General features: G+C 46.1%; 1 protein-coding gene across 1 annotated transcript in view; it reads left to right on the top strand.

The window, feature by feature from the left end:
* LOC144681152 (dynein axonemal heavy chain 8-like) overlaps positions 1 to 26,665 on the top strand; it is a 1,929,890-nt gene that overhangs the window by 438,638 nt on the left and 1,464,587 nt on the right. Inside the window, exon 17 of the mRNA XM_078542879.1 lies at positions 6,790 to 6,977. Coding sequence (XP_078399005.1) covers positions 6,790 to 6,977 — 188 coding nt within the window. The remainder of the gene's footprint in view (positions 1 to 6,789; positions 6,978 to 26,665) is intronic.

The raw sequence follows: 26,665 nt of genomic DNA, 5'->3' as shown, positions 1-26,665 counted from the left end.
AGATTACACGAAGATTGGCCGAGTAGTGGATAGTGTAGAGGATAGCCATAATCTCCAAAACGATATAATTGGGTTGGTGGAGTGGGTGGTAAAGTGGCAGATGGATTTTAACATAGAGAAGTGTGAGGTCATACATTTAGGGAGGTCAAACAGTTACAGGGATTACAAAATAAATGGGAATATACTAAGAGGGGTAGATGAAGTGAGAGATCTTGGCATACAAGTACACAGGTCCCTGAAGGCAGTCCCTGAAAGTAGACAAGGTTGTAAAGATGGCATATGGAATGCTCTCCTTCATTGGCAGAGGTATAGCATATAAAAGAAAGGATATATGTTGGAATTGTATAAAACACTGGTGAGGCCACAACTGGAGTATTGTGTGCAGTTTTGGTCACCACATTACAGGAAGGACATAATAGCTCTGGAGAGAGTGCAGAGGAGGTTTACAAGAATGTTGCCAAGGTTAGAAAAGTGTAGCTACGAGGAGAGATTGGTTAAATTGGGATTATTTTCCTTAGAACAAAGAAGGCTGAGAGGTGACTTGATTGAGGTGTACAAAATTATGAGGGGAATAGATAGAGTGGACAGGATAAAATTGTTTCCCTTGATGGAGAATTCTAGAACTAGGAGACATAGATTCAAGATAAGTGGCAGAAGGTGTAGGGAGGACATGAGGAAGAACTTTTTTATGCAGAGGGTAGTGAGTGTCTGGAATTCGCTGCCCAAGTTGGTGGTAGAGGCAGAAACTTTAAACTCTTTTAAAAAGTACCTGGATCTGCACCTTAAGTGCTGTAAGCTGCAAGGCTATGGGCCGGGTGCAGGAAGGTGTGATTAGAAAGGGCACCTAAGTGTCCTCGGGCTAGCATGGACAAGATGGGCCGAATGGCCTCCTTCTGTGCTGTAAATTTTCTATGGCTCTATGGTTCTGCTGAATATAATAATGTATTCACTTGTTCAGCTTCTATTTTCTTATTCAGGCCTCACACTAGCATATATCTTAAAAATTTTCTTCTCACAGAGACGTAGAGTCAGAGAGGTCTACAGCGCAAAAAAAGGCCCTTCAGTCCATCAAGTCTGCGCCAGTCAAACAAGGACCTAACTATTCTAATCCCATTTTCCTGCACTAGGCCCATAGCCTTGTATGACATGGCATCGCAAGTGCACATCTAAATACTTCTTAAATGTTATGAGGGTTTCTGCCTCTACCACCCTTGCAGGCAGTGAGTTCCAGGTTCCCACCACCCTCTGTGTGAAAAAATTCTTCCTCACATCCCCTCTAAACCTCCTGCCCCTTACCTTAAATCTATGCCCCCTGGTTATTGATCCCTCCACCAAGGAGAAAAGTTCCTTCCTGTCCACCCTATCTATGCACCTCATAATTTTGTACACCTCAATTATGTGCCCCCTCAATCTCCTCTGATTCAGGGAAAATAACCCCAGTCTATCCAATCTCTCCTCATAACTAAAACTCTCCAGCCCAGGCACCATCCTGTTAAATCTCCTCTGCACTCTCTCAAGTGCAGTCACATCCTTCCTTTAATGTGGATTCCAGAACTGCACGCAATATTCTAGCTGTGGCCTAACCAGCGTTTTATACGGTTCCAGTATAACCTCCCTGCTCTTATATTCTATGCTTCAGCTAATAAAGGCAAGTATCCCATATACCTTCTTAACCACCTTATCTACCTGTCCTGCTACCTTAAGCGACCGGTGCTCATGCACACCAACGTCCCTCTGAACCTCGGTACTTCCCAGGGTCCTACCATTCATTGTGTATCCCCGTGCCTTGTTTGTCCTGCCCAAGTGCATCACCTCACACTTATCCGGATTAAATTCCATTTGCCACTGATCAGCCCATCTGACCAGCCCATCTATATCCTCCTTTAATCCAAGGCTTTTCTCTTCACTATTTACCGCCCCACCGCCCTAAAATGAAGTCTTGTAAGACCTTCTATGTAATGGCTTAAAAAGCTCTCCTGGATACATTTTAAGAATTCCGCTCCCTCTAAACCTATCACACTATAACTAACGCAGTTAATGTTGGGGAAGTTGAAATCCCCCACCATTACTACCCTATTATTTTCACACTTCTCTAAAATTTGCCTACTTATCTGCAGTTCTATTTCTCTCTGACTGTTTGGGGATCTATAGTACACTCCCAGCAATGGTGATTGCTCCTTTGTCGTTTTTCAGTTCTACCCATATAGCTTCACTCCCCAGATGAACCATCACTCTCACCGTTTTTCAACACAGAAAAACAGTTCTCGAGCGAGATGCACCCTGGGGATTTCCTGATTACCTGCCTGACACCTTTCTTCTGACAGATGGTAACTCATCCCTCCTTACTGCTGTAATTGATTCATTGATCAATATTGCGATACCCCCTTCTCTTTTACCTCCTTCCCTGTCTAGCCTGAAGACCCTATATCCTGGAATATTGAGCTGCCAATCCTGCCCCTCTCTCAACCATGTCTCTGTGACAGCAATGACATCATACTTCCAAGTGTTAATTTGTGCCCTCAACTCATTTGCCTTATTCATCAGACTCATTGCATTAAAATAAATACCATCCACCTTGCCAAGCTCCCTTGTGCTTTAACTGGCCTTTAATTTCTATGCCTTCCATACTCACTTGCTCTCTCTGCTAATTTTGGCTGTGCATCTCCCCCTGCTGAGCCTCCTCTCAGGATCCCATCCCCCTCCCAAGTTAGTTTAAACCATCCCTAACAGCAGTAGCAAATCTCCCCGCAAGGATGTTGGTCCCATTCCTGTTCAGATGCAAACCGTCCACCTTTTACAGGCCCCAGTGCCCCAGAAATGGTCCCAATGTCCCAGAAACCTAAAGCTCTCCCTCCTGCAACATTTCTCCTGCCACACAGTCATCTGGACTAACCTCCTATTTCTATACACACTAGCGCTTGGCACAGGAATTAATCCAGAGATTACTGCCTTTGAGGTCCTGTTTTTTAATCTGTTTCCTTGCTCCCTAAATTCTGTTTGTAGGACCTCATCCCTCTTTCCAGCTATGTCGTTGGTACCAATATGTACCACAATCTCTGCCTGTTTGCCCTCCCCCTTTTGAATGCCCTGCAGTCGTTCAGTGACATCCTTGACCCTGGTACCAGGAAGGCAACATACCATCTTAGAGTCACATCTACGGCCGCAGAAACGCCTGCCTGTTTCCCTTACTATCGAGCCTCCTACCACGATTGCTCTTCCCCTTTATTTCCTCCCTCCCTGTGCAGCTGAGCCACTCACAGTGCCATGAGCGTGACTGCACTCCCCAGATGAACCATCACTCTCACCGTTTTTCAACACAGAAAAACAGTTCTCGACCAAGATGCACCCTGGGGTTTTCCTGATTACCTGCCTGACACCTTTCTTCTGACAGATGGTAACTCATTCCCTCTCTGTCTGCACTTCCGTAAGCTGTGGGGTGACCATCTCTAAAAACGCGCTATCCACGAAACTCTCAGCCTCGCAGATGTACCTCAGTGCTTCCAGCTGCCGCTCAAGCTCTGAAACCCGGAGCTCAAGTAGCTGCAGCTGGTGGCGCTTCCTGCACACGTGGTTGGTCAGAACGCAAGGAGCATCTAGGACTTCCCACATGCTGCAGGCGGTACATAACACAGAACTGAGCTGCCCTGCCTCTAGTCGAAAGAATAAAAACCCTTACTTTAAGTTAAATTCAGTAAAAAAACATTAAATTATTTATGTAGTTTAAATAAAAACTAGAACTCTTAACTTTCCTTAGCTTAACCATTTTTAAATGGAGAAAAACTGGAGAAAAACACTTACCCACTACTCACCAATCAGCTCTCACACTTGTACTGATGTCACTTTTTTGAAGCTTCCCCACACTCACATTGGTTCTGATCTCACTGCCGCTCCCTCGCCCTGTCTTGTGATGTCACTCTTGTTAATTTCTACAAGAACTGACTGCAGGGCACACTTCCCAGACTGCTTCACCGCGATGCTGACTGCAGGACACTGTTCCCAGACTGCGCGCTGCCATTTGGTTTGTGTGACGCGCACCCAGAAGTACTGTGTGCTCGCTGTGCAGGCGGAGGAAGTCAGGAGAGTCGGGACTCTTGCGTGCGAAAGAGTGCCGAAATCTCCCTGAGGCAAAGAGCTGCCTCAGGGAGATAAGCTTGATTTTTAAAAATTTTAATAAAGAAAAAAAACATTAAGACATGTGCCCTCATGTGACAGTGTCACATGAGCTGGGATATGTCAATGAATTTTATTAAACATTTCTATTAAACTTTAAAACCCTTCATGAAACCACATCCTGCCCGTGGGTGAGGTTTTTTTGATAAATGTGAAGGCTGCCTGGGCTCTTCGCCTGCCTACCAACCTTAAGGTTGAATGGGTAGCTCAGTTTATTAGTTTAATTGATATTTAAATGGTCCTAAAAGGCCTTTGACAGTTTGGCAGGCCTGCAGCCGGCCCCGGTGTGCGCCCGTTGAACTCAAGATCTGAATGACGCGCGGGGACATCAGGATGCACGCCTGATGTCACCGCGCATCATTTTACGCATCAGCGAGCAGGCCCCGCCCCTGCTCGCCGACCCGAAGATTCTGCCCCCACTTTTGTGCCCGATCTGGCCCTTCCATCTGCCTTAAATAGTGGCAGTGTTGATTTACCATCCATGGCTGTTTTCAGCACAGGGTAGCATAGACTTAATTATTATTTTAAAATGGTGCCAGAGTAATTTTATTTTCTTCCTTTGCTTGTCAAAATTTGGCTTGAGCCTTAGAAATTCATCAGAAAATCTTTTTTAACAAATCATTTTGGCCAGCTTGTTGCTTTCCTGAGCTGGAGAATAGAATTGAAGCCATTTTTTTTTGCCCTGACTTCTCTTTAGATTTTTTTTTTCCATTTGCACACAGTCGCCATGTATTATTGCACTGACTCTGATCCAGGCTGCAGCATTCTTCAAGACACATTCATTAAAACAATCAATCAACCAGTATTGCCTGATTATTGTGCCGATTATAAAAACTAATTTCAACCCTTTTTTTTTGGAGTTTGCTCGGTCTGGCTAGGTCCTTTGATTCTGCTTTTGATTGGGTCTCACAGCAGACCTCCAAGTGCGCTGGTGGAGTTTTTTTATGCTGCACAGTGGATCTTTCTTCTGCCCTTCAGCCTCCATGCCTGTATTCAAGCTTCTTGGGTGATCTCCAGCTATGTATTTGAGGTCTTCAAGTTAGGTACACTTCTTTCAGGTCAGGTTGCAATTTCTTTACTCTTTCATTCTTGGGGCTTTTGGGGCCTTTCACCTGCTGCCACTATGTTGTAAGGTTGTATGTTGGTTGAACAATAACTGTTTATTAGTAACACATAACGATACACATATATACAGGATACAGCCCTAAATAGGTGCTAACTTCATTCTGACTTCTACCAGACTTGCTATTCCAGTGCGACTCCCTACATCATAATGTGGCAGTAGTTTCCTCAGTCCCACATTAACCCTTACAGTCTCAAAGACTCTAATACTGCACTCACCACTTACTTTTCCACCTAACTCTGTATCTCTGCAAACCTGAACATGATACACCTAGCCCCTCATCTAAGTTAATAATATAGATTACCTCTAGCTGAGGCCCAAGTGATCCCTATGATAGTTTCTCATCATTTCCAAATGATTTATGGATGATTATCTTACATTTATGGTCCTTAGTTTTGTATTCGCTGACAAGTTTAAGCATCTACTCAATATGTAACCCGTGAAACACCTTTCTCATTCTAAAGATCTCTATTGGTCATCTCGTCCTCTTTTCTTGAGCAACAGTCCCAGCCTGTCAATCATTCCTGCTTGGTAAAATCCAAGTAAATCTTTTTTGATGCCTGCCCGGGTTAGTTAAGAACACAAGCCTGCTGCAGGCTGTCCTTTTAATTCCAGGTGGATTTTAGGTGGGTGAGTAGCAGTGTAAATTGGAAAATCATCTGTTTCATTAGATATTAGGCCTGGGCTATTTCAATTTCAGGATCTCATTTAAATCATCCCTGCTCCTCCTGATCTCACAGGAATGTTAAAGAAAAAGTCTCTTCATTTGCCTGTTCTGACCCCAATCCTTTTCCCTGCTGGCCTTTCCCAAAAAGATGACCACTGCAACTTTCTGCTCAAGTCATGAAGTAAAATTGCAGTCAGGTTTTGATGTGCATGTGCAAACTAAAGGCCCAGCTGGCTTTGGACAGGTGCACTTGCATCCTACTCTTGCCAGCTCCAGAGCAGATAAGTATCCTGGGCAATATTAACTGCTCATATTTCAAGTTTTCACTGACAGGTAGAGTAAAAGTCACCCTGATTTGCATAAGTAGAGGCCTGGACATAGATTGCTTGTCTATTGCTAACTAAATAATGATACAGGATGCTCGGGATTCAATAATAGAAGCAAAAGCAAGGAATTGGGATGAAAGTCATGAGCATTTCTGAGGTGTTTTTGACATTCTTATAAGTATATGATAGAACTGGGTTTTTTGGTGGAAGTTATTCCTGAGTCTAAATAAATGTAAGGATAGACCTTAAAGTGCAAAAGACAGTCAAAAGTTTCCAGAAGACTGAAAATAAGTTGAAATCAAAATATGGTTATTTGGAAGTGGGTTACGTTTACATGTTCATCTATTGAGATGGAACTTTTTATAAACATCCATTTCCTAACAAAGCTATTTTTTCAGCATGGTAAATTTAACTGGATTGAAAGTTATTACAAAAATGTATTGCACCTTTCAGCTACTTGTGTATATATATATCTGAATATTTTAAACTTAATTTTTATACAGTTCTGCAAGCAACACTTTTAATACGTGATCCAGAGACTGGGAAACTGTACTCAAATTTTGATCATAGAATCCTTGAGATTCTTCGTGAGGCTAAATGTATGTTAAAGATGGATTTGGAGGTGCCAGAGTTGGCCAGACGTCTGCTAAAAACTGAGAATATGTTGAAAGCTAATTCCAGTAATTTGGAGGTAGGTTGTATTTACATGCTCGAGAGATTTGATGCAGGATGTACTATGCAATTTCTGCTTATATTGTAAATACAGTCCTGGAACATAATACCATTGCTCCCCACTCCCCACCTCCTCAGTTGTCTTCCCAATTCTGGTTAAATACTGGGGCCTAGGACTTTTAGGCATCAATTTTAACGCCCCATTCTCCCTGATGGCCAATTGTTAACCTTCCCCTTGGTTACTTGTAGGTTGCTCAATGTTTGGAGGGCCACCTTTAGTACCTTACCACTCCATTGTTTTCTGTGTTCTCTACTGCAATGAGAGAAATAACAGATCCATGAGTGAATGTAATGAGTTCACCTGATGGGTGGTGAGAGTGGCTATGAGGGAGCGGCATGAAATTGCATTAGGACCGGGGTGAGCAGGAATGATAAATTGACAGATGGGGATGTAACGATGAGCATAGGAAAAAAGATATGTGGGCTTTCAGGTAAGTGGGTATGAGGATGGATACGATAGAGTAGGCTTAAATAGGCAGGGTGAGGAGTTGCAACTTATCTTTCCTAACTGGCCTAGGTTGCTAAAGCACTTCTTGCACTGAATCCAGGAATGTGCTGCTACACTCTGCTATTGCCCTCCTATGCCATCTCCAGCCACATTTTTATGGTGACGCCAGCAGGTTGTGACAGTTTCAACTCTTACTTTTTTCGTTAACCTAGAATGCGTCCTATCTGGACTGAGTGACTTTTCAGCTTTGAGGGATGCCAGCCTTTTAAGTAGGTCCTCTTTTTATTTCTATCCTACTATCGCTAATGTCTTCTTGATTGCAACATTAAAAACATTCTCTTCTCAAGTGAAGATTAATGCACAATACTTGTTTAATACCTAAGCTGTTTCTTTGCCTCCACAAGAACATAGAAACATGAGCACATCAGAAGCGGGAGCAGGAGTAGGCCATTTGGCTCCTTAAGCTTGCTTTGCCATTTAACTAGATATGGCTGATCAATCACAGAATCTTAATGGCACAGAAGAAGGCCATTCGGCCCATCGTGTCTGCACCGGCTCTCCATTGAGCATTATGACCTACTGCCATTGCCCTGTCCTTTCCCCATACGCCTGCACCTTGTTTCTATTCAAATAATCATCTAATGCCCTCTTCAATGCCTCAATTGAACCTGCTTCCACCATACTTCCAGGCAGTGCATTCCAGACCCAAACCACTCGTCGTGTGAAAAAGTTTTTTCTTACGACACATTTGTTTCTTTTGCAAATCACTTTAAATCTGTGCCCTCTCGTTCTTGATCCTTTTACGAGTGGTAACAGCTTCTCCCTATCGACTCTGTCCAGCCCCTTCATGATTCTGGATGCCTCTATAACATCTCCTCTCAGCCTTCTCCTTTCCAAAGAAAATCGTCTCAACTTCTCCAATCTATTCTCATAGCTGAAGTTTCTCAACCCTGGGACCAATCTTGTAAACCTCTTCTGCACTCTCTCCAATGTGTTCACATCCTTCCTATAATATGGTGCCCAAAGCTGTACACAATATTCCAGCTGAGGTATAATGAGGGTCTTAAATAAATTCAGCATAACCTCCCTGCTCTTGAACTCAATGCCCCTATTAATAAAGCCCAGGATACTATATGCTTTATTAACTGCTCTCTCCACCTATCCTGCCACCTTCAATGATCTATGCACATATACATCCAAGTCTTTCTGCTCCTGCACCCCCTTCAAAATTCCACCCCTTATTTTGTATTTTCTGTCCATGTTCTTTCTACCAAAATGCATCACCTCACACTTCTCCACATTGAACTTCATCTGCTGCCTATCTGTCCACTCCACCAACTTGTCTATGTCCTCTTGAAGTTCCACACCGTCCTCAGTTCACAACACTCCCAAGCTTTGTATCATCCGCAAACTTTGCAATTGTCCCCTGCACACCAAGATCTAGATCATTAATATATATCAGGAAAAGCAAGGGTCCCAATACCGACCCCTGGGGAATTCCACTGCAAACCTTCTTCCAGCCCAAAAAACATCCATTGACCATTACTTTCTGCTTTCTATTTTTCAGCCAATTTGGTATCCATGTTGCTACTGTCCCTTTTATTCCATGAGTAAGAACTTTTCTCACAAATCAGTTGTGTGGCACTGTGTCAAATGCCTTTTCAAAGTTCATGTACACCACATCAACAGCATTACCCCCATCGATCTTTTCTGTTACCTCTTCAAAAAACTCCAGCAAGCTAGTTAAACACGATTTTCCCTTTAGAAATCCATGCTGGCTCTTCCTTATTAGCCCATATTTTTCCACGTAACTACTAATTCTATCCCGAATAATTGTTCCTAGAATCTTGCCCACCACTGAAGTTAAACTGACTGGTCTGTAAATGCTGGGCTTATCCTTACAACCTTTTCTGAATAAGGGCGTAATGTTTGCAATTCTCCAGTCCTCTGGCACCTCCCCTGAGCCTAGGGAAGACAAAGATTATGGGCAGTGCTCCTACAATTTCTTTCTACTCTCACTTCCTTCAATATCCTTGGATGCATCTCATCTGGCCTCGGTGCCTTGTCAACTGTAAGTACTGACAGTCTATTCAACACTTCCTCCTTATCAATTTTGAACCCTTCTAGTGACAGAGTTTCCTTGTCTGTCACCATGGCCTGGGTACCATCTAACTCCTTGGTAAAGACAGATGCAAAGTATTCATTTGATACCTCAGCCATGGCCCCTTCATCCATGTGTAAATTCCCTTTTAGGTCCCTAATCAGCCCTACTCCTTTTGTCTCCTTTTTACTATTTATATGCCTATAGAAGACTTTGGGATTCCCCTGCATGTTGGCTGCCAGTCTTTTCTCACAATCCCTCTTCGCTTCTCTAATATGCTTTTTCACCTCCCCTCTGAACCTTCTATATTTCTCTTGGTTCTCAATTATATTTTCTACCTGACACCTGTCATAAATGCACTTTTTCCTCTTTATCTTAATTTGAATCTCCTTTATTTGACTTATTTGCACTACCTTTCCCTTTTGATGGAATATAATTTGACTGTGCCCGAATCAATTTTTTTTTGAAGGTAGCTCATTGTTGAGCTACAGTTTTTCCTGCCAATCTTTCATTCCAGTTTTTCTGACCCAGCTCCGTCCTTGCCCAGTCAAAGTCGGCTCTTGTCTAGCTAATGTCTGTCCTTAACCCTGGATAGCCTATTGTCTCTTCCTATCATTATCTTAAAACATACAATACAATGATCACTGTCTCCTAAATGTTCCCCCATTGACACTTGATCTACTTGGTCTACCTCATTTCCAAGAACCAGGTCCAACAGTGCATTTTTTCTTGTTGGATAGGACACACACTGCTGTAGAAAATTCTCTTGAACACAATCTAGTAACTTTTGCCCTTCTCCGCCCTTTACACTACCATTGCCCCAGTCTACATTCAGGTAATTAAAGTCCCCCATTATAACTACTCTATAATGTCTCCATCTCTCTGTAATTTCCCTGCAGATTTGTTCTTCTACATCCTTCTCACTATTTGGCAGTCTATAGACTATACCGAGCAATGTAATTGCACCCTTATTGTTCCTTAGCTCTAGCCAAATTGATTCTGTCCTTGAACCCTCTGGAACATCCTCTTTCTCCAGCACTGCAATGCTCTCCTTAACCAATACCACTACCCCTCCTTTCCTATCTCTGAACACCTTGTACTTAGGAATATTTAACATCCAGTTCTGTCTTTCTTTGAGCCAGGTCTCTGTTGTCACCACATCATATTTGCACATGGCAATCTGCACCTGTAACTCCCCAGTCTTATTTACTATACACTATGCATTCACATGCATGCATAGTAACTCTGATTTAGATTTTGTTACTTTCTTCCTGACTCCGACTTTACCTATTAACTTACTATTGTCTATACTGGTGCTATCTGTCCCTCCCAGTATTTTGTGCACCCTGGTATTCCTCTCTAATATTTTTTCTTGGTTCCCACAACCCTGCCGAGTTTGTTTAAAGCCCGCCCAACAACACTAGCAAAAGGCCCCGTAAGGAACCCATTTCCAGCTCTGTTCAAGTGCAACCCGTCCAGCTTGTATAGGTGCTATCTCCCCCAGAGCCAGTCCCAGTGTCCCAGGAATCTAAAGCCCTCTCTCCTGCACCACCTTTCCAGCCACGCATTCATCTGCCTTATCTTCCTATTTCTGTACTCACTGGCACATGGCAGTGGGAGCAATCTGGAAATTACTACATTAGAGGTCCTACTTGCTAATTTTCTACCTAGCTCCCTAAATTCTGATTGCAGGACCACATCCCCCTTCCTACCTAAGTCATTGGTCAGAATGTGGACCACGATCTCTGGCTGATCACCTTCTCCCAGAAGAATGTCCTGCAGCCGCTCTGTGACATCCTTGACCCTGGCACCAGGGAGGCAACATACCATCCCTGAAGTCACATCTACGCCCACATAAATGCCTGTCTGTTCCTCTAACCAATGAATCCCCATATCACTATAGCTTTTCCTTTCTATTTCCTTCCCTCCTGTAAGCCGAGCCGCTCGTGGTGCCACAAACTTGGCTCTGACTGCACACCTCTGAGGAACCAGCGCCCTCACCAGCTTCCAAAATGGTAAACCGGTTTGTGAGTGGGACCCCAGGGGACTCCTGCACTGCCCGCCTACTTCTCTTGGACTCCTGGTGATCTCCTACCTCAACTCCATTTTTCCGCATTAACCCCATATCCCTTGATGTCCTTTATACCCTCTGTCTTGAATACACTCAAGACTGAGCTTCCACAGCTCTCTGGAGGTAGTGAATTCCAAAGATTTATCACTCTGAGTGAAGAAATTCTCAATACTAAATAGCCTACCCCTTATTCTGAGATTGTATCCCCTGGTTCTAGACACCCAGCCAGGGGAAACATCCTTCTTGCATCCATTCTCTTGAGCCCAGTAAGAATTTTGTAAGTTTCAGTGACGCCACCTATCATTCTTCTGAACCCTAGAGAATACAGGCCCAGTCTCCTCAATCTCTCCTCATAGGACAATCCTGCCATCCCAGGAATCAGTCTGGTGAACTTTCAATGCACTTCCTCTATGGCAAGTATATTCTTCCTTAGGTAAGGAGACCAAAACTGTACACAATACTCCAAATGCGATTTCACCAAGGCTCTATACAATTGCAACAAAATTTCTTTGCTCCTGTATTCAAACCTGCTTGCAATAAAGGCCAAAATACCATTTGGATAAAAACAAAATACTGTGGATGCTGGAAATCTGAAACAAAAACAGAAAATGCTGGAAAAATTCAGCATCTGTGGAGAGAAAACAGGGTTAACATTTTGAGCTCGTATGACTTCTTCAGAGCTAAAGAGAAGTAAAAATGTGATGACATTTATGCTGTTTAAGGGGGGTGGAGCAGGTGAAGCTGGATAGAGGGTCAGCGATAGGTGAGGGCAAAGGAGAGATTGACAAAGATGTCATGAACAAAAGAACAAAGGGGTGTTAATGGTAGTGGTATTGGCTAAAGGAGGTGCTGGTGGCGGCATTAAGGTACGAATGCACCCAGAGGGAGGAGGATCAGCAGGTACTCACCCTGGGGCTATCCACCCAGGTGACTCCGAGAGTGCTCGGCCCATCCAAATCCCCTCTGTGATCTCTGCAGCTCCAGCTCCACAGGCCGGGGAGGGTGCCACTGTCACACATCAGGACCCAGGAAGCAGGCGGGGGCCCTCCAGGTCTCAACCCTCTAGAGGACACTCATCAAGGTCATCACAGACGGGATGCAGCAGTATGCAGGCTGCCTCCACCTCCGCTGTGGATGTCATGGGAGCACCAAGATGTAGTAGCAGTGTTAGGAAGGTAAAGGAGATGTAGTTGCACAGCCTGGGCACAGGTGTTAATCATTTGTATATAACGTTCACTATTCTAAATAAACTCCCAATAATATCTCCTTGCCTATGTCTCCTTGTTCTGATGAGCAGTGTTTGTGTCACTCAGATGTGAAACCTTGGTTCTTGCTCAAGATAAAGGCAGGTGTCTCAGTCCAGGGCTTTTTCCCTGTGCTTTGCGCAACCTTCCCAGCACACTGACGGTGCACCTTCACAGTCACTCTTTACATCAGTCATGGCCTGCACCTTGATGGGACTTTTCATTGTTGCCAGAATTTCCTGGGCCAGCTGCACAGAGTTCTGTCATTTTCTCTGTATGCTCTTAGCATCTTTGAGGTGCGCCTGGCACCCCCCATCTCATCAGCATCTGTGTCCGGTGACAGTGTGGTTCTGATGGGTTCATCTCACGAAGGATGCCACAGGATCAGGAAAAGTTGAAGTTTCCCAGCTGCATCTCCATTATATGACCCTGTCCACAGATTGCAAGTGAGCTACCATCAGCCAGACAGGAGTCAGACATTTACATAAGCTATGTGAGGATCTAAGGTGTGTCAGCAGTGCAAGTCATCATCATCCTCCTGGAATGTAGTGAGTATGGGCATCTGCTGTATCTCCATTACAGGAGCCTTATCACAGAGGGTATGTGCGCTGCCATTCACCAGACAGGAGTCAAACTTTCACACAGGCGATGTGAGGATCTATGGAGTCTCCTCACTGCATGTTATCATCATCCTCCATGAATCTAGCAGCAATGAGGGCCTCCCGAGTGTGCCTGCCTCATCTGGCCAGTGTGATGACCTTATCACCATCATTCTTGCCTTCGAGGACCAGCTCACCTTCACCGCCGTCGACGTCCTCCTCATCGAAGGAGACCTGCAGCTCCTCCATCTCCTCCTCAACCAGCTCCTCCCACCAATGCAGCGCCAGGTTGTGAAGGGCGCAGCAGGAAACGATGATGCGTGACACCCTCTTTGGACTGTACTGCAATGCTCCACCAGACCGGTCCAGGCACTGGAACCTCATTTTCAACATCCCAATAGTTTGCTCCACTAAAGTGTGAGTTGCAGCATGAGCCTCTTTGTACCTTCTTTCTGCTGCATTCCGAGGCCACCACACAGGCATCATCCGTCATTTCCTCTGCAGGTGGCCCTTGTCCACAAGGAGCCAACACTGCAGCCTCTGTGGACCATGAAAGACGTCAGGGATCTGAGACCTACTGAGAAGGTAGGAGTCGTGGACACTCCCTGGGATGCCTTTGTGACCGTTGCACACCAGCTGAACATTCAGTGAGTGGATGCCCTTGTGGTTGATGTCATTGACTGCTTGTTGCCACGGAGCACTGAGTGCATGTGAGTGCATTTGATGGCACCATGCACCTGTGGGAAACCTGAGATCTGCGCAAGTCCTAGCGCTTTTGCTTCCTGGCCTTCCAGATTCCGGGTGAAATGCACAAAATTGTGTGCCTTCGTGAATATGGTGTCCGTGACCCCCGGATGCATTTGTGTGTGGAGGCTTGCGAGATCCCACGGACGTCACCTATAGAGCGCTGAAAGGAGCCACCGATGTACAAATTGAGCACTGCGGTCATTTTCATGGCCACTGGCATTGCACGCCCACCATGCCCCCATGGCACCAAATCCTGTAGCAGGTGGCAGATGTGACCGATCAGTTCCCTGGACATGCGCAGTCTTTGGCGGCACTGGTTCTCGGTCATCTGCATGAATGACAAGTACCATCTGTAGACCCTAGATCTAGCAAGGCACTGACCAGTGACGGTTTGCTGTGGGTCTTAAGCGGCGTGCACAGGAACCCCAGTCGCCCCTTCTTCTTGAGGGTGCTGCTACTCCCTCTGCCCAGTCAGGCGCCTCCGCTGCTCTCTTCTCCTTTGTCTCCACTTCCTGTAAGCCATGAGGCATACAGCTTGGTCACCAGGCTGCATGGTCCTCATGTACTCCCCCTGCAGGATGAAAGATACATTAGGATGGGTGTACTAAGAATCTCTCTTGGTTAAGCCTGAAGGTTCCTTAATGCATGCCAGAGAGTGCTGGCCACCACTTGGATGGCAAGAGTTTGGTGCGCTGCATGACTGCCCGAAATCCCACCCACCTCTGCCCCACTCCATGTAACCAATTGGCGGAAGCTTTGCCCACTTAACTGCATGCTGTGTTCTCAGTTCAGGCGCAGGCATTCTCCTAACCTGCACTGCAAGCCTGCACTTTAGCTTGAACCATCGAGGAGACTGGTCCAAAATGAATGAAGACATTGCAAGGGGTTGTGAGCACCTCCACCAGTGACTGGTCCATGGCCAGCTTTCGCAAGGAGATTGTACAACTTATCCAGTTGTCCAATTGTTCCGCAGTCCACTAAAATGCTCATGAAGTTGCAGCCTGTGCCCGAGGGGTGAAAAGTTCAGGAGCATTTGATGGCACTTTCATGCCTCTGCTTTGCCTGAGTGGGCAGATAAGCTAGAGGCTCAAATCTAAAATTGCAAGGGCATTTGATTGCAGGAGTAAGAAAGTCTGCTGCAGTTGCATAGAGCCTTGGCAAGACCACACTTGGAGTATTGTATGCAGTTTTTCTATCTCCTACCCAAGGAAGAATGTACCAGCCATAGAGAAGTGCAATGAAAGTTTACCAGACTAACCCCTGGGATGGCAGGATTGTCCTATGAGGGACAATTGTCGAGACAGGGCCTATATTCTCTAGAGTTAAGAATGAGAGGTGATTTCCTTGAAGGGTACAAAATTCTCATAAGACTCGACAGGGTAGAAACAGGAAGGATATCTCCACTGGTTGTGGGGGGTCTTGAACCAATGCCACAGTCTCAGAATTAGTGGTAGGCCATTTAGAACCATGGTGAGGAGGAATTTCTTCAGTCAGAGGATGGCGAACCTTTAGAATTCTCTACTCCAGAGGGCTGTGGAGGCTCAATCATTGAGTATGTTCAAAATGGAGGTCGATAGAGTTCTAGATTCCAATGACATCAACGGATACAGGGATAGTGCAGGAAGATGGCATTGAGGTAGAAGCACAGCGAGGATCTAGTTGCATGGCAGATCAGACCTACTCCTGCTCCTATGTTCCTATCTGAATTCCCTCTCAGGTTCCCATCCCCCTGCCAAGCCAAATTAAACTCCCCCCAACAGCACTAGCAAATCTCCCGCCGAGTATGTTGGTCCTGGTCCTCCTAAAGTATAACCCATCCTCCTTGTACAGGTCCCACCTGCCCTAGAACTCATCTTAATGCCTCAGAAATCTAAAGCCCTCCCTCCTGAAACATCTCTGCACCCAAGCATTCTTTTACTCTATCCTCATAACTCTGTTCTCACTGGCACTTGGCACTGGGAGTAATTCTGAGATTACTGCCTTTTACTTAAAAATCCTGCTTTTTAATTTCTTTCCTAGCTCGCTAAAATCTTCTTTCAGGACCTCAGCCCTCTTTCTACATATGCCATTGGTACTGATGTGGACCACGACCTCTGACTGTTCACACCATAACAATGCCCTTCTGCCATTTAGTGACATCCTTGATCCTGGCACCAGGGAGGCCACATACCATCCTGGAGTCACTTCTATGTCTGTGGAAATGCCTGTCTGTTCCCCTACCTATTGAAACCCCTGCCGCTATTGCCCTTCCACTCTTCCTCCTCCACTCTGTGCAGCTGAGCCACCTGTGGTGCTTTGGACTTGGCTCTGGCTGCACTCCTCTGAAGAACTAGTAGCCAAACAGAAAACCAGTTAGTGAGTGAGATGGGCTCAGCGGACTGCTGCAATACCTGTCTAGTCGTCCTAGACTGTCTACCAGTCACCCATCCCCTCTCTACCTGCGCACTCTTAACTTAAGGTGTAACCAGCTCCCTAAACATGTTACCCATGTAGTTCTCAGCTTAATGGATACACCACAGTGACTCCAGCCATTGCTTGAGTTCCGAAATCGAGAACTCAGATTTCTGCAGCTGGTGACACTTGCTGCACATGTGGTTGTCTTGACCACGAGAAGAGTTCATGACTTCCCACATATCATAGAATGCATATTCTGGGTGGCCAAGCTGCCTTGCCATGCCTTAACATTTCTTCACTTTGCAGACTATTTCTTATACACTGGAAACTAGAAAGTAGGAAGTAGAATTACTGATCAATTACTCACCAATCAGGGCCTTCCCCTGTGCTGAAGTCAATTTTTATTCCTGATGTCACGCTTCTTACTTTGTGCTGTTTCAGCTGGCTGCTTTTTATGCCCAACTCAGCTCTCGCTCCTTCCCACCACTGCCCAGTTAGCTAATTAATTATTTTCTTGCTGATTTTTAAATTAATGCCCCTCCTCACCATCATGTAATGTACTACTTTCAACCTTAGTATTTTAGTAAACCTTACCAATTAAAAATAAAACAAAACAATAGATTCTCCAGCTTCTTACTTCCCCTCTGCTTGCACCTCTCCAATAAAGCTTTACCAATACTAATAAACTTTGCTACTATTAAACCTTACTAATACTGATAAATCCCACTAATACTTCTTACACCTTACGAATGGTAATAAACCTTACTTAATAATAGAAGATAACTCACCAGCTGCTCACTTATTACTTGCTATTAATAATTTATATTTTACTGTTTTTTTAAAACTTCCAGTTGTTTATATTCAGTCCCTCTGCAGCAATGTTCACCAGCCAATCAACTTATGACTTTCTTGTAATGTCACTGTTCACTTTTTTTTCAAACTCTGGACGCTCCTGGACTTCTCCCTGAAGATAAGTGCTGTAGGCCTCGCTCGTCGGGATTTATTTAACCGTTCCCTGGTCTGTGTTTCTCCTGCAGGTCTGCTCCTCTACGCCTCTCCCCTGAAGGTCTGCCCCTCTCCTCAAAGATTTCCTTATCGGTCCCTAATAATTCTCACTCTTCCTCTGACTACTTCTCTAATATTTATCTGTTTGTAAAAGACCTTTGGATTCCCTTTTATGTTGTCTGATATATTTGCATTCTCTTTGTCCTATTTATTTCCTTTTTCAGAATCTCCTTGTATTTTCTTACATTCAGCTTGATTCTCAACTATATGGTGATAACTTTCTAACTGTTGTAAGTCTCATTTTTCTGGCGACTTTTATTGTTTATATAATTAGTCATCCAGGAAGCTTTAACTTTGAATGCTCTTCCTTTCTCATGTTCTCTTTGAAGTCCTCCTATTGTTACATCATGGTTTTGCCTATCAATTTTTCATTACAATCAACCTAGTTCTTTTAAGTTAGCCCCCCTCCAATAAAATGCTTTAACACTTGATTGTACTTTGTGCTTTTCTTTAACTATCCCAAACCTGATGATATTATGATCACTGTTCCTAAGCTTCTCTCCTAATGAAATATGCTCCATTTGTCCCCCTCATTCACCAGGATTTATTCTAAAAGTGTTTCCTTCCTATTTGGGCTGGAAATACATTGATCAGGAAAGTTAAACTCATAGGGCGGAATTTTCTCAGAATTGCACTAAGTGCAGTAGTGGGTGGGTAAAATGGAGTCCTACCCGCTGGTGAAAATAGTGGGTTTTCACACCATATCTTACCATATCATAAAATGAGCCCGCCTCATTATATATTCACTCCTGCAAAACACGCCATTTCCATGGTGGGCAGGCTCTCACACGTCCGCTCGTCATCTTTAAAAGGCAGGCGCCAGCAAAGCACTCACTGCCACCAGCTCACCACTGCTGCCTGGGAGACAAGGTCAGCAAATGACAAAAGACTACAGCACCACCCCCCCGCTTCAATGATGGGCCCCTTGAACAACTGCTGGATGCCGTGGAGGTTCTCCGGGCTGTGCTTTACCCCCGCTCTGGCCGCAGGATGGGTAGCAATGTCAACAACCCGGCTTGCGAGGCAGTGGCAGCAGTGGTCATCGCGAATGCCCTGTAGAGGAGGACAGCCACCCAGTGCCATAAAAGGATAAATAATCTCCTCTGTTCTGCCAGGATAAGTCACTCTTTCCATCACTCCCAACTCTCACACACAAATCCATCGCACATTCACAGGGCCCTCATTCACTGCCAGTGCAAGGCACGTCACCATTCACTCTTTCAAACAAACCATCATTGTCCTCATCCCGCCCATGGGACCACTCACCACGCACACAGACCAGGCATACTTATCATCTGGCCCGGCAGGCATCCTGATACACTCTCCTCATCTCTATCCATGCAGGACAAATTGGCTCACAACAGGAGGGAAAGGTCGCAGACAGGTGGAGGGATGCCGGAAATCAAAGTTCTGACAGAATTTGAAAACAGAGCCATCCAGCTAGCCGGCGATGACTGGGACCGGTCCTGTGCTGACGGTGAGTTTGGCGCTGCTCTACCAAGTGAGGATCCAGCATCCGCAGCTCCAGCTTCACAGGCCGAGGAGGGTGCCACTACCACACAGCAGGACCCCAAAAGCAGGCTGGGGCCCTCCAAGTCTTGGCCCTCCAGAGGACATCTGCCAAAATCATCACAGACAGAGTGTCAGTCAGCATGCTGCCTCCACCTCTGCTGTGGATGTCCGAGGAGCACCAAGACGTAGCGGCAGGGTTAGGAAAGTTAGGTAAAAGTAGTTGCACAGCCTGGCCATGGGTGTTGATCACTTGTACCTACTGTTCACTATTGTCAATAAACTCCTAAGAATGTGGCTCCTTGTTCTGATGAGCAATGTTCTTATCACTCAGATGTGAAACCTCTCTGTGCAAGATAAAAGGCAGCTTTCTCAGTCGAGGGCCTGTTCCCTCTGCTCAGTGCAGCCTTAGGACCACTGTGATGGTCCAGCCTCTCAGACTCTGGAAACATTACTGATGCGTGCACCTCGACAGTGCTGGTCATTTGCAGCCAGAATGTAGTGGGCAGGCGCCACAGAGTTCTCTCATATTCTGTGCTCTCAACACGTTTAAGGCCCTGATCATGGAGCACAAGCAAGCTGCCCTCGGCCAGACAGGAGTCAGACGTTCTCAGAGGCCATGTGAAGATCTATGGAGTGTCCTCACTGCATGTTGTCGTCATCCTCCCGCGATCGAGTAACTATTAGGGCCTCGACTGCATCTCCATGACAGGAGCATTCTCACAGTCAAACGTTCACAACTGCGATGTGAAGATCTACCAGGACAACTCACTGCATGTCATCATCATCATCCACCACAGCTATGAGGGACTCCCGAGTGCGCTTGCCTTGTCTAGCCAGTGCGAGAGCCTCATCCCCATCGTCGTCACCACTAAGGATCCCCTCATCCCATCCCCGTCGGCGTCCTCCTCATCGGAGGAGACGTGCAGCTCCTCCATCTCCTCCTCAGCCAGCTCGCCTCCCCGGTGCAGCGCCAGGTTGTAAAGTGCACAACAGACGACAATGGTGCATGACACCCTCTGTGGACTGTATTGCAGGGCTCCACCAGACCGGGCACCGGGACTGCATCTTCAGCATCCCGATGGTCTACTCCACCAAGGTGAAAGCTATTGCATGAGCTTCAGTATAGCGTCGCTCTTCTGCAGTCTGAGGCCGCCGCACAGGTGTCATCAGCCACGGCCTCTGTGGGTGGGCCTTGTCCCCAAGGAGCCAACCCTGTAGACTCTGTGGACTCTGGACGACTGCAGGGATCTGCGAGCGACTCAGGATGTAGGCATCATGCACACTCCCTGGAAACAGTGCACATACCTACAGGAAGCGTTTCTGGTGGTCACATACCAACTGCAAGTTCAGTGAGTGGAAGCCCTTGCAGTTGATGAAGTCCACTGAATGTAGCGATGGAGACCTGAGCACCACGAGTGCAGTCAATCGCACCCTGCACCTGTGGGAATCCCGAGATCAGGGCGAATCCAATGGCCCTTGCATCCTGGCTATTCCAGTCCCGGGCGAAATGCACAAAGTTGTGTGCCATGGAGAAAATGGCATCTGTGACCTCATGGATGCATTTGTGGGTGGTGGATTGTGAAATCCCACAGAGGTCACCTGTGGAACCCTGAAAGGAGCCGCTGACATAGAAATTGAGCACCACGGTAACTTTCACAGCCACTGGCAGTGGATGCCCTCCCTGTCCCCTTGGCGCCGAGTCCTGCAGTAAGCAGCAGATGTGAGCCATCGGGTCCCTTAGACATGCGTAGTCGCCGACGACACTGGTTCTCAGTCATCTACAGGAATGGCAGGCGGCATCTATAGACCCTGGGTATTGCTAGGCGCCAACCAGCCATGGCTTGCTGTCGCACCTGGGCAGCATGCACGGGAGCCCCTGCTGCCCCTTCATGAGGTTGCTGCTCCTGCCTTTGCACGGCCAGATGCCTCAGTCGCTCTCTCCTCCATCTTCTACGGTCTCTAAGGGCAATCAGGCATACAGCTAGGTGCCAGGATCCATGATCCTGACGTGGTCCTCCTGCAGCATGGAAGAGAGAAGAGACGCAGTTATCATGGCTGTACTTAGCACCTTTCCTGGCCTTGTGTGACAGCCTCTTAATGCTTCCTGGAGAGTGCTGGTCACCCCTCAGATGGCCAGAGATGAGTGCGCTTCATGGCTGTCCTGTCAACTTGTGACATGGGGGACACTGGTCCAAACCAGGATGCTGAGATTGCAAGGGGCTGTGAGCGCCTCCAGCAGTGACTGCTACACGGCTAGCGTTGGCGAGGAGATTGTACAACGTGTGCAGTCCAACTGCTCCGCGGTCCGATAAAGTGGTAGCGCACTCGAAGTCTGTGCCTGCGGGCGGGGGTGGAAGGGAGGGGAAGGTATGGAGCACTTGGTGGCCCTTTGGTGCCTCTGCAATGCTTGCATGGGTGGGCAGGGTAGGAGCCTGACTCCAATCATACGACTGTGGCTGTGCCTGATCTGTCTTAGTTGCAAAGGCATAGTCAGTTTATACAGGCGTCCTTAATGCATGGCCACTTTCCTCGCTTACCCTGCCCCCCCACCTTGATTGCCTGTGCTCGGGATGTAGCGCCAGGGCAGCACTTGACCTTCAGCAGCCGCCTCCGAGGCTGGCTAGCACTTGCCCCCAGACACCCCCCAGCACACCTTCAGCAGTCACCTCCGAAGCTGGCCAGCATTTGCCCCCAGACATACCCCCCCCATCCTCAGCAGTCGCCTGCAGGGCCAGGCATCAGTTTCCCCCCCTCCCCCCCCACCCCCCGGTGCCCCTGAGGCCTGTAAACAATGGGCAAGAACGCTGCTGCCCACTCACCTCAGTTCCCCCAAAGTGAAGGCCACCAAGTGCACGTCGTCTGTTGTGGTGTTGTGAAATACATCAGTGTGCTTTCCCGCCAATGTGGATGGAAAGTACGGTGGGGTTCCAAGAACCTGGCGGGATGGCCTTTTAATTATATGCTAATGTATTACAATTAGCTCCCCTCTGACCAATGGCGGGAAACACGGCCCGCCATTGGCGGGCTGAGTGGAAGATCGCGACCTGCTTTCACGCTGTCATGAAGTGGGTCCTGCCAGATTTTTCATACATGCCACCTATCACGCCTGCTGCCAGTGGGCTCGGAAAATTCTGCCCATAGACGCAGACATTAGAGCAGAGAAGGATGCTATTCGGCCCATTGTGCCCATGCCGGTCAACAAAGATCTGACTACTCTAATCCCATTTTCCAGCGCTTGGCCCATCGCCCTGGAGGCTATGGTAATGCAAGTGAATATCTAAATACTTCTTAAATGTTACGAGAGTTTCTGACTCAACCACCCTTTCAGGCAGTGAGTTTCACAATCCCACCACCCTCTGGGTGAAAAATTCTCCTCAGCTCCACTCTTAGCCTTCTACCTCTTACCTTAATCTCTGCCCCCTGGTTATTGACCCCGTTACTAATGGAAAAAGTGCCTTCCTATCCACCCTATCTTTGCCCCTCATAATCTTAAACACTTCTATCATGTCCCCTCTCAACCTTCACTGCTCCAAGTAAAACAACTCCCACCTATCCAATCTTTCCTCATAGCTCAGACCCTCTAGCCCAGGCAGCATCCTGGTAAATCTCCTATGCACCCCGTCCAGTGCAATCATATCCTTCCTATAATGTGGTGACCAGAACTGCACACTTCTTGATCATATTCCTTACATTTTGGTCCAAATCATTTATGCACACCACAAATATTAGGGCCCCAGCACTGAGCCCTGTGGAACCCCACTGGAAACAGATTTCCAGTCACAGAAACATCCCTCTACCATCACCCTCTGCCTCCTGCCTCTCAGCAAATTTTGGAACCAACGTACCACTTTGCCTTGGATCCCATGGGCTCTTACTTTCTTGACCAGTCTGCCAAGAGGGACCTTATCAAAGCCTTGCTAAAGTCCATGTAGACCACATCAAACGCATTACCCTCATCAACACTCCTGGCTACCTCCTCAAAAAATTTGATCAAATTTGTTAAACACGAACTTCTCTTAACAAATCCATGCTCACTAGCCCTGATTAATCTGTGTCTCTCCAAGTGCAGATATATTGTGTCCCTCAGAATTCTTAGTAATTTTCCCACCACCGAGGTTAGACTGACTGGCCTGTAATTTTCTGGTCTATCTCTTCCTCCCTTTTTAAATAATGGGACAATGTTAGCAGTCCTCCAGTCCTCTGGCACCTCACCTGTGGCAAGAGAGGATTTGAAAATTACTGCTCGGGCCCCTGATATCTCTTCCCTTGCCTCCCTCAACAACCTGGGATACATCTCATTTTGGCCTGCAGATTTATTCACTTTTAAGGCTGCTAAACCTGATAGTACCTCCTCTCTCTCTAGGTTAATTTCCTCTAATATTTCACAGTCCTCCACCCTGATATCTATACCTGTGTCGTCCTTTTCCATTGTGAAGACTGATGCAAAGTATCCATTGAGGACTGTACCCACGTCTTCCGGGTCCACACACAGATTACTTCTATGGTCCCTACTCTTTCCCTAGTTATTCTATTGCTCTTTATGTATTTAAAAAACCCCTTTGGGTTTTCCTTAATTCTACCCACCAATGCTTTCTCAAGCACTCTCTTAGCTTTTCTAATTTCCTTTTTAAGTTCCCCTCTGCACTTTTTATTCTCCTCTCGGGACTCTGCTTTATTGAGCCCTCAGTATCTGCCATTGGCTTCTGTTTTTTCCTTAATCCTAACCTTTATGTCCCTTGACATGCAGGGTTCTCTGGACTTGGTCCTCCCTTTGTCGTTATGGGAATATATTTGCCCTGTACTCTCGCTATTTCCTCCTTGAATACTTCCCACTGCTCTGAAGCAATTTTATCTGCCAGTAGTTGTTCCCAGCCCAGTCCAAATTGTATCTCATCTTTGTAAAATTAGCCTTTCTGCAGTTTAGAACTGTTATTCCAGGCCCAACCTTATCCTTTTCCATAACTATCCTAAATCTAATGAGTTACGGTCACCGTCTCCAAAATGCTCCCCTACCGCTGCTTCTTCTACCTGCCCAGGCTCATTTCCGAATATTATGTCCAGAACTGCCCCCTCCCTTGTTGGGGTTTCTATGTACTGGCTAAAAGGTTCTCCTAGATGCAACTTAAGAATTTTGCTCCCTCCCTAACTTGCACAATAAAACTATCCCAATTAATATTTGGGTAGTTAAAATCCTCTACTATTACTGCCTTATTATACTTACACTTCTCTGAAATTTGATTACATATCTGATCCTCTATCTCTCCCTGACTGATTGGAGGGCTATAGTACACACCCAACAGCGTGTTTTCCCCTTTTGTGTTTGTTACATCTACCTATATGGCCTCATTTGATGATCCTTCCAAGATATCATACCTCTCACTGCTATAATTGATTCTTTGATCAATATTGCGATCCCCCCTCCTCTTCTATCCCCCCTTTCTATCTTGTCTGAATACCCTATAACCAGGAATGTTGAGCTGCCAATCCTGCCATTCTTTTAGCCAAGCCTTGGTCACAGCTATGATAGCATACTCCCACGTGCCTATCTATGCTCTCAGTTCATCTGTCTTATTCCTCAGGCTCCTTGCATTAAAATATATTCCACTGGGCACTGGGAGTAATCCAGAGATTACTACCTTTGAAGTCCTGCTTTTCAATTTCCTACCTTACTCCCTAAAGTCTGCTTGCAGGACCTCATTTCTCTTTGTTCCTATGTTATTGGTCCCAACATGGACCACAACCTCTGGCTGTTCACCCTCCCCCTTTCAGAATGCCCCGCAGACATTCCGTGGCATCCTTGACCCTGACACCTTTGAGGCAACATACCATACTGGAGTCACATCTATGGTCGCAGAAGTGCCTGTCTATCCCCTCACTAACGAATCCCCTACCACTATTGCCCTTCCACATTTCTTCCTCCCCCGTGAGCAGCTGGACCATCCACAGCGCCATGGCCTCTCACCATTTTCCAAGGCACTTAGGGGGACTCTCTCACTACCTGCCTGGTCCCCTGCTTCTGTTCGTCACCCATTCCCTCTCTGCTTGCACTTCCTTAAGCTGCAGGGTGACCACGTCCTGAAACGTGCTATCCATGAACTTCTCAGCCTTGTGAATGCATCATAGTGCCCCTAGCTGCCACTCAAGCTCCAAAACCTGGAGCTCGAGTTGCTCCAATTGAAGGCACCTCCTGCACACATGGTCATCCAGACTGCCAGGAGCATCTAGGATTTCCCACATAGCACAGGATGTGCAAATCACGGGACTGAGCTCCCCAGACATAACTTAATTAAATAGAATAAGGACCCTTGCTTTTATTTTATCCTTACTCATACTTGAGTATAGACTAGATGCTAGATCCTCTAGATAGACTAGATCCTCTAGGTGCTTTTGATTGCCTGTCCCAGGGTCCTCCTCTCGCACTCTCACTGTTTTAACTTCTCTATCTTGAAGTCTTGCTGTTTTAATCTCGCTCTCCCAAAGCCTCGCTGTTTTAACCTCGCTCTCCCGAAGTCTTACTGTTTTAACCGCTCTCTCCCGAAGTCTTGCTGTTTCAACCCAGCTCTACATGCTTCAGGAATTTCTTCCCCTCTTTGCCCTTTACATTGTTACAGTCCCAGTCCACATTAGGATAATTGAAGTCCCCATTATTACTATATAGTATTAGTCGTTTGATAGTACAGAACTTGAGCATTTGAAGCTTTTTGTCCTGCACTCATCAGGACAAAATTACAAGAATATTAATAATAAAGGGAACAACAATTTATACTGCATGAGAAGAGAGTGGTGATTGGTCAGACCCTCTGCCCTGATGAGTGCAAGATGAAAAGCTTCGACATCATGTCCCTTTCTCAGTAATACTCAAAACTATATAGTTCTACTTTCAGTTACTGGCCTGAAAATTTGCTTCTTGATCTCCTTCCTACTATATGGCAACCTATAATATACACCCAATTGTGTAAAATCTCCTCTGTTGTTCCTTAATTCTAACCAAATAGGTTCTGTTTTTAGCTCCTCAAATATATCATTCCTCTAACATGCTGTAACAGTTTCTTTGCAAGCCCTAACCCTAACCTAATACTGCCACCTCCTTTTCTCTTTCTCTATTTTTCCTGCATCCAACCAGGAATATTAAGTTCCTAAACCTCCCCTTCTTTTCACCATATCTCTGTTAGGGCCTTAACATCATAGTTCTTCACTGTTGCTGAGTCAATATCTAACAGCACTGTGAGTGTACCTACACCACAAAGACAGCAGTAGTTCAAGAAGGTGCTCATCACCAGTATCTTCTCAAGGGCAGTTAAAAATGGGCAATAAATGATGGCCACGTCCAATCTACAAATTTTTAAAAAATGTCAACTTGTGCCTGGTCATCCGAAATTTATCAACTACGTTGTGTAGCCCCTCACTATTGAATCCACTATGACTGCTGCATTTCTACATGTTACAATATGCCCCACGCAGGCACT

The sequence above is a fragment of the Cetorhinus maximus genome, chromosome 5, assembly GCF_964194155.1.
Source record: "Cetorhinus maximus chromosome 5, sCetMax3.hap1.1, whole genome shotgun sequence".
In the NCBI taxonomy this organism is placed as follows: Eukaryota; Metazoa; Chordata; class Chondrichthyes; order Lamniformes; family Cetorhinidae; genus Cetorhinus; species Cetorhinus maximus.
Note: the sequence above shows the minus strand (reverse complement) of the source record. Positions and strands in the feature narration are given on the sequence as shown.